The sequence below is a fragment of the Centrocercus urophasianus genome, unplaced genomic scaffold, assembly GCF_019232065.1.
Source record: "Centrocercus urophasianus isolate 14NV4802_14NV808 unplaced genomic scaffold, USGS_Curo_1.0 seq_16, whole genome shotgun sequence".
Taxonomy (NCBI): Eukaryota; Metazoa; Chordata; class Aves; order Galliformes; family Phasianidae; genus Centrocercus; species Centrocercus urophasianus.
In genome coordinates, this window is record NW_024884711.1 from 37726226 (window position 1) to 37741817 (window position 15592).

A 15592-nucleotide genomic window follows, 5' to 3' on the forward strand; every position below is an offset into this window, starting at 1 on the left:
GCTGTTACAGGTTGCCCCACAACAGAGGCTCGCTCTGACTGTTGTTCAAATAAGGAACTGATGAATCAACAGGACAATGTCCAAAGTGGCTTGCTTTTTCACAGCCTGACGCTGGAGGTTTATGCTAAAATGTTCTGAAGTGTTCAGCTGGTTTCTGACTTGTGCTCTAAGAATTAGAAAACAGCAAAACTGAGTAGTGCATCAGGGCACAGCTACTTCAAGCACCGAGTATCAGAGCTTAGCAAGTTGCTGCCTGTACGTCAGAATTTGCAGACTTATCTCTGAGTTTCATTCCCATTCACTGTTGTTGCTGCCCGATGGATAGGGACAGAGAATGATCAACATGCTGCTGTTTAAAGCAAGGCAAACAATTTGAGCAAAATATCACAGCCTCTGTTGGAGTGTCTCCAGGATCATAGGTCTGTATTCCTGTTCCTGTTTAAAGCTTAATGTCCAATTATTTCAGTACCTGTCCGAAAGGCTTGGGCTGGGGGAATCTTGTTTTTATGAGCCTGTTGCAGTTTAGTTTATTGAGTGTTTTGCTACAAGTATAATCATATGAATTAACATTGTGTGTTTTAATTGTTTGGATTCAAGGTATCAGTGGAATTTATAGGAGGGTCTGTTCTCTGTTATTTTGACTTGCAAGGAAGGATTATTGTGCTTAAATCCGAGCTCCAGTACTGGAACAGTCTATCCTCTAACAGTGAGTCAAAACCTGAATTACCTGTAGTTTTGATTACAATGATACTCTGAGAAGGTGGGATGCTACAACTTTGAACAAATGTGCACCCAGTAGGTGACAGATTTTAGTACAGCGGTCCAAAAGTAAGCAAAAGTCAGTTCAACTTGTAGTGGATGATGGTGACTTCTATCTAAAGAAGTAATGTGAAAATTACTGGATTATTTGGGTTAAATTCTGTTTTTGGCAAATAACTGAATGAAATAATCGCTGGCAAAAACATTGACTTCCTCTTACTATTATAGAGTCTTAAAGTCTCCTGTAAGTAGTTTAATTTCACTTTAGCTTTGGTCTTGAACATGTTTCAAAACATAAACCAACACATTTTATGTAAATGAATGCCTTCCAAGTCATCTGAAGCAAACTCCAAAGCTTGCAGGATTTACATCCTAGTTTGTAAGTTTTGCAGAATTGTTTATTAAAATAACCTTTGCATACTCAGTGATTATTCTATACATTCCTTTTGGAAGAAAACTTGGTATTGCACCTTTTTTTTCTTTACTGTAATCATTCGTGCCTTGTTTGGCTCCACATATGCCTTCTTGGACTTCAGGTAGGAGCAATTCCTTTTCTGTCATGGTTCCTAAGACCTTTTTTGGCTGACGATGTATTGTAACAGCACTGGAACAGCTGTTCTGGTGGTATGCATCAGTTCTTGTCTGGATTTCTAGGTGTACATGTATTTGCATGTGAGCTCCTTGGTTTCAGATCTCAGCTTCCCTGAATTAGGCATGCATTGTATGTTTCAAAAATATGATGATAAAGACCTTAAACGTAGCTTCAAAGCTTGTTTGTGCTTTGAATTACTCTTTAAGTGTCCTGGAAGCTCTTAATACAGTGTCCAACCTCCAGTTTCTTAAGCACAGCGCTGATTGCAGACTTGAAACATGAAATCTAAACAATAGCAGTATGGTTGTTCTAAGATAAGCCTTCTAAGACTTGTAAAAGGACATCAGACTTCTAGCTTTACCTTTGGGACTGCCTTAAGAGCAGTAAGAAAGTCAGCTTAAGAGCTGACTTTGGAGCTTCAAGTGATGTTTTTGGGCATTCATAATGACAAACTGCATCTTCTCCTACCAACTTCCAGGTTCTGAAGAGGATGCTGTCTGTAAAATTTTGCCTGGCAGGTCTGAAAGGAGTAGTTACTTCTTTTGCCTTTGAGAACTGTACTGCTTGGAGTCGCTAACAGATTTGTAGCATCGCATGATATTGGCCATTTTTGCTTAGCAGTGGAAAGAAGTATGCGGAAAACTAAAAGATCGTATTGGTAAATAAGGAGGAGGAACATCCAGTAATTGAAACAAGGAAGTTCATTGTTCCCAGCATTGCTAAATTGACATTCTTCATGCACAACCTTTAACTTGCTTCCTCTAAGCAAGAGCTGAAGCAGTTGGTACTCTGTCATATGTCATCTCCTGAAGACTTAATTTCTTTGAAGAGCCGGACAGGCCGAACAGCACATCAGTTGCTGGGCCTTAGCTTTAGAAATTTGAGCCTGCTGTTAAGATACTGTAGAGCTTTCACTTGTTTTAGGAAATAGATGCAATTCATAAAACCACAGGTCTGTTTATGATGGGACTGCCATCTGGAGTTGCTGGGAGTTCATTAGCCAGCAAAGTTTGGTATCTTTTCCAATTTTCATTCTATTCCAGGATCGATTTCAATGCCAGAATGAAAATTGCCTGTCACAGTGAAAGGGCAACAGTTTCTGTGAACTTTATCACTGTGTGTGAACTTGTAGCATAGCTAAGTGTTGCTTCCTTCAGTTGTGGAGTAGGAATATTAATCTCTCCAACTTCCTTTTAACAGATACTTTAAAAGAAGAAACAACCTTCCACTAAATGCGAGCAAACCAGCTATGCTGGGAGGGAAGGTTAGCAAGGAAGCGTATCATTATGCACGATAGCATCCTTGCACTGTGATTTTTTATCTGTACATGAAAGAAGATAAGACAGACTTGGTATCTGGAGTGCCTGAGTAAGCTCACTAGCTCGGAATAATATGGCAGAACGGGGAACTATAGGTTATAGGAGAAATATCTGAGAAGCCTTCACACAGCTTTTTCTGGTAGTTGTGTTAATCTCTTCATTGAAGTGTTGGCTATGGGAAGGACTAACATAGGCTGAAGATATTTGGAAGTTTTTGTAAAGTTTATCTTATTTTAAATAGATTGGAGTTCAAGTTACCATCTGGTGTTCTGAATATGCTTATTTAAAAATAGTACAGAAATGAAAATAACAGTGTTTTATGAAATCCATAGGCACTAGCAGTTACCAACTTCTGCCCTGTCCACTCCAGGGGAAGCGTCAGTTTTGTTTCCGGTTCAGTTTACTGCTGCTAGTCAGTTGTGCTGGTCTTCTGCTTTCCTCATGTACAGAAGTGTTGTGCAATTGCTAATTTGTGTGACCTCAGTGCAGACGGGCAGTGTGGATGATGATGGTTGGTGATTAATTAGATGAGGATTTCTGTTTGATGGTGCTAAACTTCAGAAATGTATTTTTTGTGACGCTTTCCTAATGTCTGCATTAAAGGAAAAAAAAATCTGTATCGGTGCACAGTGTTTGATATTAAAAACACTAGTGCTGCATTAAAAGCCTGGAATTTGTAAGCATAGACATATGTGAAGTTGTTGAGAAGCTCTGTCTTTCAGAGAAGAATGCAATTAGCCTATGGAAGATCACACCAAAGCATCTGCAGTTAATATTTGTGTAGCAGGTAAACAACTTCAGCAGTGAAGTTTCTATATTAAACATTCCAACACATTTTATTTGCATGACCTCAGGTTTGACTTACATTTGCAGATCAGGATCCCAGCACACTGGACACTGCACAAGATAGGCTGTTGCTTCATAGCTCAGCTGTACGTAACAGGTAAATGCGAATGGGTGGGAGCATCCCAAGACATGAGTGAGTAGTGTGTTAGGATAATATATGATGCCTGTGCTTTGATGAAGGCCTCATTAGTGGGCTTCTCTTGTCTGTAGTTCCATATATATTTAAAAATATTGTGGATGGAGCGAGCTTCCACCTTGCTCTACAGCTTCTTTTAATCTATGTCAGCTATTAATTTCTTTCTTTTTTTTTTTTTTAAATACTTGGGCACTATTTTGGCTGGCTGTTCTTAGAGAATTATGTGAAAACTTAGTTTTCCTCCTTTGGCTCATTTAACGCTTCTGGTGTCATACACATTGGAAGCAGAATCAGGTATGGAATGCTGTGGAGTCTGGAGCTCCGGGCTTGTCCTGCTGGAGGTGAGTGGAAGAACAGTCAACCTATGTTAAGGCTTGGATGGTGTCTTTTTTTGGTTTGGGGTTTTTTTTTTTGTTGTTTTTTGTTTTTCCCCAAATGAAAGGAGCAATGGTTTGTATTGATCTGTTCTTTCACTCTTCTTCAGCACAGGCATTCTGCTAGGATTCCTTCTGTCAGAATTCTGCAGCTGTTTCTTGTATTTGGATCTTTTCTTGCTTTTTTTTTCTTCTCCTGGGGGAGGGGGAAGAAAAAGAGAAATGTTGGGAGATGAGTTGGTGGTCAAAAGCTGACCAAAGTTAGTGACTATTTTATTGGAAAATCATACTTTGAATTACTTAATGTAATTTGCTGGAGTGGCAAATTTCTGATCTCTTTCCTGAGGATGAAATGCAGGATTTTGGTAGGCCTTGGTAATGAGTGTAGTATTTGGAATTCTGTAGTTGAAAGCATTCCCTAGATAAGTACTAGCTTTAGGAGAACGGGCTCGTGGAGCTTTGTGATCAGAAATCCTTTCTGTAAAGGTAACATTTCACCTTTCAAAATTATTGTGGTTTGGCTGAGCTAACAAGTTGAACCTTGCCAGTTGAGGGATTGATGAGATAATGCACAGTAGGAAGAGTGTAGAGTTTATTTTAATTAAGTTTGGTACTTGAAATCTGATTTAAAAAGAAAATTTACCCGACATACAGTAGTTATATTAGAAATAAAACATGCAGCTGTATGGATAACCTGCAGGGTGTGTGCTGTAAGTCCACTTAGAGTGAAGAAAACAAGCTTGTGGCTTGGTGATGGATGTGCTACGTGGAGCAACTCCAGTTAATTAATACTCTGCATTTTATGTTGTGTGCTTCAGTCTGCAGTCAGGAAAGTGCTGCTTCAGATCTGAAAATTGAGAACAAGCTGTAAGCAAGCTTAAAATTGCTCGTGACACAGTGTCACTTCTCTTTAGGGCACAAGTACCCTTACAGGCACAAGAACTTCTTCCCAGTGGATTATTCCTGATCTAGTGGGCACTCGCAGCACTCTAAAAAGACAAGTTTTCTTAGATTATATTCTACGAAAGAAGTGATGCATTGCATTTCTGGGGAGGACGTGTTCCATAGGCTCAGTTCTGTTCTTTGACTCTTGTTCAGGTGTACACAAGACACCTGCATGTAAAACCTGTCGTCTTGGTGTGCAAGAGGATTGCAGAAATTAGGATCCCCTTCAATGAATGGATTTCCTTTTAGGTATGTGCATTTAAAATATGGAGAATAAAAGACTAGATTTAAATAGCAGAATTGTTTGTTGGTGATGGTTATCTCCTCATCTTGTGTGTACTGTCAGAATGTTTTTTCTTAATGTTTTGGATTAGATGAGTTAACAAGGCTGAACGTTCATGCACATCCCTCTATTCTTGCTATTGACTGAGAGACATTTTCATATACCTCTGTATAGTACACTTACTTGCTGGTCTCAGGTTTCTTTGGCATTTTATCACCTTTGTTGAGTAACTTGCTATGTTGTGTCTCTTGGGCAGCTAATTACTGCTAACGATCTGAATTTCTATACTTGCAGAGTAATCAGTTCTAGTGTGCAGTTTCTGTGTTTGTGTTCAAGTTAGGATCAGAAGGCGTAGTACAGAAGTGATTTGCAGTCTCATCCTGAAGCCTAGTGCAGAAATGCTTGATAAATCTAGTGGTTCCTTTGCATAGCTGTTCTTCTTGAAATTTCAATCATCCTTTGAGGAGAGACTACATTTGAACAGATAATGGAATTGCAGGATAGTTTTGGAAGCTATCAACCACATCAAGAACAAAAAGCTTTTGTTTGTTTTTTTTTTTTTAAAAAAAAAAACAACTTATGAAGCAGAGGAAACATCTCTAAACTCCTCAAAACAGTTGCTTTCTGGTGCAGAATGTGCAAAAAATACAGCCTTAAATTCTAGATGGTCTGTCTGGAGCTCTGTGTCTTGCTAAGAGTGTGTTCTTGAAATGCTTTCATGTGCCAGCTATCCCGTTGTGGGTTCACCTGCTGCAGGGCTGTACGCGTTCCTCTGCGAACCCCGCATTTCTGCACTGTTTTGGGTTCTTCCTTGGGAGTGCTTGGGCATAAGCCCTTTTCTTGGCAGGAAGGAAAAAATGAAGAAACTCAACGCCTTCCAGCAGTCGTGTTGGCACTTGCACTGGATGTGTGCATGTTCTGAAGCCTTCATCCGGCAGACTTTGATAACGTCTGGGCATGTGGTCAAACGAGGCTCCAGAGGTGAAACTTTCAACTTTCCCCCTGCTGTTTAGTTAATTAGCAGTTAAACAAATCGAGAGCCCTGTGCTGATTTTTAAAATAGTAGCGTATTCAATATTGAACTTCTACAGACACATGCTGTGACTATTTATGTCATGTCAGCTTTTTAATTGCAGTTGTGTAATACGGGGTTTACATCTTACGTAGTCAGGATGATGATTGCACAAATTGCCACCAACGGATGTGCTTCTTTGCGTTGTTGGATTTGTTTTTTAATGGATATTTTGTCTGCTTTAGTAATGTAACCACTTAATAATATATTTTCTTTTAAATAATACTGTGTCCTGGAACATCACTTGTTGCATCTGATGGTGTGAAAAGATTTCCTGTTTTGAAAGAAAAGATGGCAATCTGAAATCTACATAGAGTCCTATCCTGGGATTTTTGTGAGGACCATCAGAATGGTGATGCTTTGTGTGGCTACCTAATCTGCAGAGTGGTATCACTTGTCCCATGCAGTGGGATGGTGGTGCAACTCTGACATTAGCAGTTGAAATTTTTCTTGAAAAGCCTTCTAAAATGAGTACAAATTTGCAAGCTCCAGTTTTTAACACTTCTCAACACTGAGATGGAGGGAAAACTGCAGCCGTTAAGCCAAAATTTGCTAATTTTTTTTGGTGTTTTATCAACATTACTACCCTGGATATGGTAGCAGCTGGAGTGAGAATGTCATTAACTCTTACCACATTATGTATAACTTTGGGTACTCAAAGCACTTGTGAAACTAAGAGAAGTTTTGTTTTTTTTTTTTTTAAATGGGAGCTAATACATTAAATTAATAACATGCCTCTAGAAGGGGATGTTATTTCTCATCATCAGTAATCAGCTAAGTCTGAAGTCATCTGCTAAAACTAAATGCTGTTTCTCAATCTCTTAGGTCATGGAAGTATAAGGCAGTTTTATGGCATATTAGGAAGGTGAGATTAGTGTTTCCGTTCTCCATTCAATACCTGGCTTCTGCTTTCAAGCTTACAATAGAGTCCATAGTTTATGTATCTACCTTAGTTATCAGCAGATTTAAGATTTTTCTTACAGCAATAAATCAGCTATGTGCTAGCCTTGGCAGGTGCTGGAACTCTTTTCAAGGCTGAAGTCAGCAGCACTTCTGCTTGCTTCTCACAGTCCTCACAGGTGCTACAGGGGTGTGAGAGATGGTGAGAAAAGTATGTGAGCCCTGGCAGTGCGAAGAAGGCTTCTGGCTACAACCAAGTTTGTTGTGAAGCTTATGCTGAGAAGTGCACCTCTGTTTTGAAAATTGCTAAGGCTTCCTCATGTTGCTGGAAGAGTGTTTGTGCGTTAGCCTTGTGAGGAGTTTATCTTAACCTCTGTTCAAAGTTTCTAAAATATTTGTGAGGAAGAGTTGTCTGCAACACCAAACTAAAATCTATTTTTGTTTTTGCTTGCTGGAAGAGCAATGAAAAGATCTTTTATCCTAGCGAGCTTTTTTGTTTTATGGTGTTGCTGTTTGCAATGTGAATGTTGGTTGTCAGCACTTGCATTTGTAAATCGCTTTTTAAGGGCTGATTACGCTGGGCTGAAAGTTGGCAGGCAAGATCTCAGCCCTAGAGCATTATTGTGAGTTTTGCATGTTTTTAAATAACAGATCTATCTGGCTGGATTGATGGAGAGAATGCATGCTGCTACTCATACCTTTGTAACTGTGGGCAGCAGAACAGACTATGTAGAAGCATGCTTAGAATACGAGTTTAAATAAAATAGACTGCTTGTAATGAAAGCAGAGGTGTGAGGGGATCGCGGTTGCGCCTCCCGGAGTCTGGGGGGATTCAAAGAGGTGCTGTAGCAATTTTCAGTGGCTCTGTAACAGCTGAATGGATGCCTTCTGAGATGTCCCCAAGGTTGTGGTGTGTGTGGATGCGCTGTGTGCCTGTAAATATCTTCGTGTAGTTGAACGTTAACTCTGCCAGTGCTACAGGATACCAGAAGCTGAACTAATGTGCAGTGTAAAGGTTAGTCTGATGTTGGCATCATAATGACACACACGTGTTGCTTTTGGATAAGAACAATCCCAGCTGCAGTTACTGAGGCATCCATACATGAATGGTCCTGTGGTTCTGTACCTGTGTAGGCATCCTGTGGACCATCTTTAGATATGATAGGATGCTTATAGCAAGGTGCACTCAATTTTGTCCATAAAGAATCAAGCTGATGGCTTTTCAAAAGTTCTTTTTGTTTGTGAAGATGATTATAGGTGTTGGAGGGAAACCAGTTCCACAAAAGCTGGAACGTGTGCTACCACTGTTCATCAGACCCTTCCCTTTTGTAGCTGCTCAGATGTAGCACTGCTGGCCATGTGCCCACAGGGACAGATTCAGTGACCTGTAAAGAGTCACTGTGCCTATCATCTTTGTTCAAATGAAAAATCACCTGTTAATACACGCTTTGCCCTTCCTGATGCAATTAGCAATATAGCAGACTGAGTACCATGATAGTTTGAGGAATAAGGGCTTCATGGCTGAATTTTTTTTTTTCCAATTAAAAAACCACAAACATGTTTTCACTTGTCTTTTAATCTTTGAAGGTTAAGTGTCTTGCCAACTTGGAATCCAAGTTCAGACTGCTTTTATAAGCTGCAGTAAAATCTATTCAGCTTCTCTAGGACCAGGAGCTGGAAGTAAGTGTGTGTGTGTGTGTGTGTGTGTGCGCCTTAAGAGGAACTTTGCTCTTGAGTTAGTGTAAGCAAAGTTGTTCAAGTTGACTAATTATTCTGAGGTGATCAAATGGCAAGCCAGAAATAAGAGGACTTTTTTGCTCTGCCACAGGGATTGCTCCCTTACGTCACATAGGGTCTGCTGAGCTGCAGGCTGGTCTCCCACTTACTGCAGCACTATGTGTTTGTGCAAGTGTACAGCTGACCAGCTAGTCTGTCTGTTAAAGTGGTGGACAAATTAACTGCTCAGTGGAATGAAAATGCTTATTGCTGTGTTAAAATGCCACATGTAACTTGCAATTTTGACTATTGAATTACTATCAAGAGAGGATAAACTATCTTCTAAACTGTCAATCCTCATCTGTAGTTGCTATCACTACCGAATACTGAATCTCATTTCTGTAAATAATTTTGTGTATGAAGATATTTATAGTAGCATCAGTATTAATGAAAAACTTGCTAAAAACATCCTGTCAATAGCCTTTACCACTTAGTTATTTTAGGGTTTTTATTTTTCCCCCTCTCTGTGAAAGAACACAGCTTTTTTTCCACAGATGCTTTATTCTCTGGCATGATAGTCATGGAAACCTGCTGTCACACAGGTTTTATGCTGTAGGAGACTGGCAAGTGGCGGAAACATGAATGAGGCTAACTTTCCAGCACGATGCATGAAGTCATATTGAAGCACAGCACAGTGGATGGGATTTTACAGCAGAGCACTTGACACCTTGAGGACCTTAAGCATCCTGACATACTAAAATGCACATAACTGCAAAGGGAACTCCCTTATTCAGGATCTTTCAGTACTGTGTACCCACCGGTAGAAAGGCAATAGCTGGTCACTGTTGAAAGGATAGAACTTAAAAGGCAGGTTGAATATCTAGTTTGAACAGGTTATAATGGTATTTCACTTGTTTGAAGAAATGTTTTGATGGAAATGATAGAAATGCAACTTACCAATAATGCAAAACCCATATATTTATTGAAGTATTTTTTTCCACAAGGTCGGTGGTTTTTGTGTGGAGTGTACCACATCAAATATGTTTAAGCAGTAAGAAAGAGCAATCCAAACAAAGTCACCTGGAGTCCAGACGTGGTCTGTGATAAGGGTCGTGTGTAAGCTCATCTGAAGGTCTTCTGAAGATCAGTAGAATGATGCACTATTCTTACTGCAACTTCAAGTTTCTCTTTTAAACCACCAGTAATGGGAACATTGCAGTCATCTGTTATCTGTCAAGTTGACTATCAACTTACCTACTTTCAGCCAAAATTAACAATTTAGCTGAAAATTTTGTGCTTGATGGCTGCTCAGCCAAAGTTTTGCAGGGCATATGTGTACTGGAACTTTATTCGTTTTGTTGGCATCACATGGCCTTAGCTTTTTTTCCTGCCCCTCTCCATGGATTTACAAAGTATTGGTGCTACAGCTATGTACCCAGAACGTGCTGAGCCTGGAAGGGAATGTGAATATGAGATAATCAGGTGGTGCCGAGACGTGTTAGGAAGTACCTTGATTTGGGGATCGACATGCAAAGTGTATGATGTTATTACTGACTGAAACGTAGCAGTTTCTGTAGAGTTTAGCTGGTGGATGTAACTAAAGCACGTGCCCACAATTAGTGCAAACAGCAATGTAGATCATGTAGAGTGAGCACAACGCGCAAGTCTGGTTTACTTTTTAGAAAAAAAATCTGAAATTTTAAGACTCTAAAACCAATTTCTTTAAAGAACATTAACAGGAGCTTTTAGCAGAAAGCTTAGACACCTTCCTTATTGTTACTGTGCATGCAGCTTCCCATGCGTGGGTTTGAACAGCACAGAATTGTGCTATTTAATACTTGCTTTCAAAAAATTGCTTTCACCCTCTGTAGGACTTTTAGTTATTTAATAATCTACAAGCATCCCAAATGAATTCCAGACTTTCTTCCATTTAGGCTGTGTATGTGTGGGCCAGGACAGTTCTTGATTTCTTTTTCCTTTGCTTTTCTTGTGTATTTAATTTCTCCCATATGCGAACAGCTTCTCATTGAAGTCGAGGGGTAGGATGTTCAAACAGAACAAACTAAAACTTCAAGTGTTTGAGTGATGTGCATATTGTTCTGTTAAAAACATGTTTTTGATGTGTTGACTTCTTACATTGGTAGCATGGAATGATGCTCAGCTGTTTATCTAAGCTGGGTGTTTAGTCCTGTCTGGAGTGTCAGCTTCTCTGTAACAGTGTTGAGAAAACAGCTCATCTTCAGAATGTCTGTAGTACCGATGCTTGAATTGGTTTGTTGCTTAGATAAACAGTATAATTTCATTTGAAAAATTTAGGATGCACTAAAGCTGTTGCATGAAGGACTTTTGCTGTTGTCCTTTACAAAATATAGTGTAGCATGGATTCACTGGGAGGGCATAAAGCCATGCATTGACTGGAATATGTTTTATCTTTAGCAGTCCAGGTACCATAAAAGGAGTTCATGCGACTAAGGAGTAACTGTACTGCTGTGTTCAGTATATTGCAAAATCTTTATTTCTAGGAGAATATATAAATAAAAAAGCATATTAGAGCTTGTTTGTAGTCCTTATAGAGAAGAAATATTAAAAAATTACCCTGATTTACCTCCTGCTGTTTACTTTTTGAGACTTTATAATTCAGATAAGCTTTTCCTTTTCTTAATGACTAAGTCTTTTTTAAAATAACACTATTAAATAATAGCCTCAAATTTCAAAGCTAAGCCACTCAGACATCCAACCCTATTCATTTCTCCACTTGTCAAATCAAATAAAATAACATTTTAGGATGATGGAGCAGAACAACTTGTTGAGCGTTGCTAATATAGCAGAAGTGTTGTAACACGCTTCCTACAATTTGTGAAGATTAAGCGATTGTCAGAGTAGTTGTAGAAGACAAAGGCTGGTTTGTGACTGGAATGCTCCTTAGTAAGTTAAGTAAATGTACCAAGAGGTGTAAAGAAGGCGTGATTTGAAAACCAGTCTGAATAATTAAGGTGAGAATGAAATTAAACTTTTCCTCCTGGAATTTCCCTACCCAGCGTGATGTGAGTGTTCTGCTTGTTGCTCATCTGCATTCCAAAGGCTGCCAACTGCTACGAGCTTCATGCCCTCTGCCACAACATTTTTCCCCAAACACATTACTGACTACGTCAGAGTGTTTGGGCTGAATCACTGTGGTACATTGGGTATGGCTGTGAATTCTCAGAAATATCAACTGTCACTTATAGGATCTTTTTGTATTTCCACAGCTTACAAAAGTGACCAGTAAAGTTCTCTCTGAGCAGCCAAAAAGCAGACAGCTCATGACTTCTGATCAGGACACTAAAGTTGTGGCTGAACCGCAGGTGCAGCAAGTACAAGAAGTTAAAGACGGTTCTCATCTGGTAAGTATTGTAACTAATTCCCATCACATAAGTTCTGCATGAATGAGCTTTTTTAGTATGTCTTAATCAGAATTGTATCTCAGTGTTTTGTAAGTCGTTTGGCAACGTAAATTATTAGAGCAGAGCTATTGAAGGTGGCTACATCTCCATACCTGGTAGCAGCACTAACATTTTTTCAGCACCGTGGATGAGATAAACTACGTATCAGAGTAGTTTGCCACTTGTTAAAGTACAGGTCTTTTTAGTTTACACAGGAATTGTATTGCCAGTCTGAGTTTCTGGCTCACAGATAAAGATGTGAGTAAAATGTAGGAAATCCATTCATCATAACTAAGAGTAGTGGTTACCCTTACGAATAGGAAACTGCCTTCTGTAACAGGAATTTTGCTCTGTCCGTTCTGCCAAATGGCATTTGTTGCTGTTTCAGTGCTGCTGTGCAGGATCCAGTAAGTTGTGTTTTGGGATGCTTTTGGCAGATCACACAGCAGATAGTACTGTATTTATAAGTTGAAGTAGATGTTTTTAAGAAGATTAAATACTTGATTTGTGTATAAGCTTTACTCAGAAAATTGTTTTTTCAACTTTTTCAAAGTTGTGTATTGAGAGGAATGTTCCCAATTGAGACACCTTTAAGAGTCTGGCTTCAGTGTATGTTGTGCAAATGCTCAGTCTGTGCTATGCATTAGAGAATGCTTGCTGCTTAATCTTGCTTTGCAGCAAATGCTAAGGAACTTCTGGTGTTTTGGTATCTCTTCTGCTCTATTTTACCTTTCTCAGGTGAGCATTTCCTCTCTCCTACTGCACAGCAATTAGTTGAGCCTACTGTTGTGCTATAAAAGCTGATTTTTAGGTTTTTTTTATTATTTCTTGGAATTAACATTCTGAGCAGCACTTTGAAGTTCTGAAGCAGTTGTTTTGCCACATGCTTCAGTTAGCTTATAAGCCTGAGTAAGAGGCTGCTGCAGATTTGCTTCAAAAGCTTGCAACAACTTTGTGCACTTTTAATGGGTGCATTAATATCAAAGATGGTTTGATCTTCACCTGATGCTAATTTTAATTTGGAGTACTAAATTATTTATAAAGCTACATGTGAATTTAGATCTAAATCTCAATTTCAGTTATTTGTTATTTACTTGGAGAAAGAGGAGAAAAAAACCAAAGCACCACCATTCTGGGTGCATTGTTGTATTTTGAGTAAAACTTCATGGTGTACAGGAAGTCAGCAAACTAAAATCCTAAAGACATTCATTTTTCTCTGTCCAAGAAAGTCAGAAGTAGGAAGGAGAAAAGCTTCTGAAATAAATTCAATTACATTTAGCAAGTGCATGCTTCAAGTTAACTGCTCTTTCTTGTTTATGCTTTGAGATCAGAGTGCTAGGTATTTCTATAAAGGAATAGATTTATCATAGAATGTCTGTGTTTGAAGGGACACGCGTGGATCATTGAGAGAAACTCTTGGCTCCGCCCAGGACTGCCTAGAATTCAAACCATATACCTGAGGGTGGTGTCCAGACACTTGAACTCTGGCAGCATGGGGCCATGACCACTTTCCTAACCCCCAGCTGCCCCTCCCCTCATTTCCTCAGGCCCTGTTGCTATCCCATAGAGCACGTCTCACTGCTGTCCTGTGAGGAGCTACAGCCGCCATTATGCCACTTCTCAGCCTGCTCTGCTCCCAACCAAACCCAGGTGCTTTTGCTTCTCCTTATACTTCTTGTCCTCCAGACCCTTCCCCATCTTCACAGTCCTTCTGTGGATGTGCTCTAGTACTTTCATGTTCTTGCATTGTGCCCAACCTTGCGCACAGTGGTCTAGGTGAGGTCCGAGGGAGCAATCCCTCCCCTCACCCAGCTGGCAGTGCTGGGGCTGCTGCACCCTGGAATACAGTTGGCTTTCATGGCTGCCAGGTCACAGTGATGACTTGGGTTTAACTTGCTGTTAGCCATAACCCCCAGATCCTTTTGTGCAGGGTGGATTTATGTCTTCTGTGATCACTGCTCCAGCATGTGTTTGATGTGAAGTCATACTGCCATGGAATCTGGTGATATCTTCAGGAGTCTTTTTAAATATACTTAAATTTGCTGAATTACTTTCCCTAGCCATTTTGGCTATGCTGTTCTACTAGGACTGCATTATGCTTGGTACAGGTGGTTTTTCTGGCATTTCGAGAGGTAAGCTGCAGAATTTGTACTGAGAATTTTCAGGCACTTGGTGTGTTTTCTTTGGCAGGACCAAAACTTAATGTTTTTTACTGTTAGTAATGCTGAATTTATAGTGAGTAATTAATGATTTCAAGCTGAAGTTTTGATGTTATGACAAATGATGTAACTCTTCAGATATAACTTTCCAAGGTTGATTAGGTTAGTGATGGAGAGGTTATTTGTTTACTAGCAGATTTCAAAGACTTTCAGATGTAGTCTTCTGTCTTAAAATGACTGTAGAGCAGTGTATGCTGCTGTTTAGTGCCTAATGTGGTTTGATTCTAAACCTAATGTGGTTCATTCTAACTGAAGTCTTGTTAGATTTCAGTAGTATTCAAAAGCAGAATTCTGGTAGCTTTGCACGTAAGTTGACTGAAAGAAGTTGGCAACTTGAGGATCCTCCTAAACTGCTTTTTAATAGTAGCTTACACTTACAAATGGAATATTGATGGCAGGGTTCAACTTCTGCTGTCTCTGACGTCATGGGCCAACATAATAAACATGGAGGCATTACTTTTGAAGCAATCCTTGTGCTTCCTACAATGTTTATTTTGGAGTTCATATGAAAGGATATCTTAGATTTAAAAGCTTCTAGGATACAATCAAAAATTGATAGAATTGAAAGGAAACTGAGGAGATGTTATTCTCTAGCTTAATGTAGGGCCGTGTGTAATAGCTGAGCAAAAATTCAGTATGGTGTGTAATTCTTAGGTCATTTAACAATACATAGTATTATAGTATATGCCAATGAAGTGTTAACTACTAACAGTTTGTATAACTTGTGGGTGATATTTAGTAATTCAGGAGTTCACAATTTGCTTTAAACAAGAGATGGAGGATTGTCAACATCTTGAACACTAACTGCCCAGTGTTAGGTTTTTCTGTCGTGTTGTTCATTTAGAAAATAAGTATTGAACAGCTCTGCACATTTAGGTGATTTCGAAGGCTGTTTTTAATTGTTTTAATATATAAAATGTGTATATTTAAACTCCTAACAGTCCTCTTAACCTTGATATCCTGAAAGGAAAGTTAAACATTCTGCTCAGCTGTTTTCCTGAAACCTGCA

General features: G+C 39.3%; 1 protein-coding gene across 4 annotated transcripts in view; it reads left to right on the forward strand.

The window, feature by feature from the left end:
- LARP4B (La ribonucleoprotein 4B) overlaps positions 1 to 15592 on the forward strand; it is a 52869-nt gene that overhangs the window by 5218 nt on the left and 32059 nt on the right. For 3 of the 4 annotated variants that reach the window (XM_042816669.1, XM_042816671.1, XM_042816672.1), the window contains exon 2: positions 12191 to 12325. In XM_042816669.1, the coding sequence (XP_042672603.1) occupies positions 12245 to 12325 (81 nt within the window). In that variant the 5' untranslated portion in view covers positions 12191 to 12244. Of the gene's footprint in view, positions 1 to 5002; positions 5221 to 12190; positions 12326 to 15592 lie in introns of those variants that run through there. The other variant, XM_042816670.1, reaches the window with a different exon arrangement.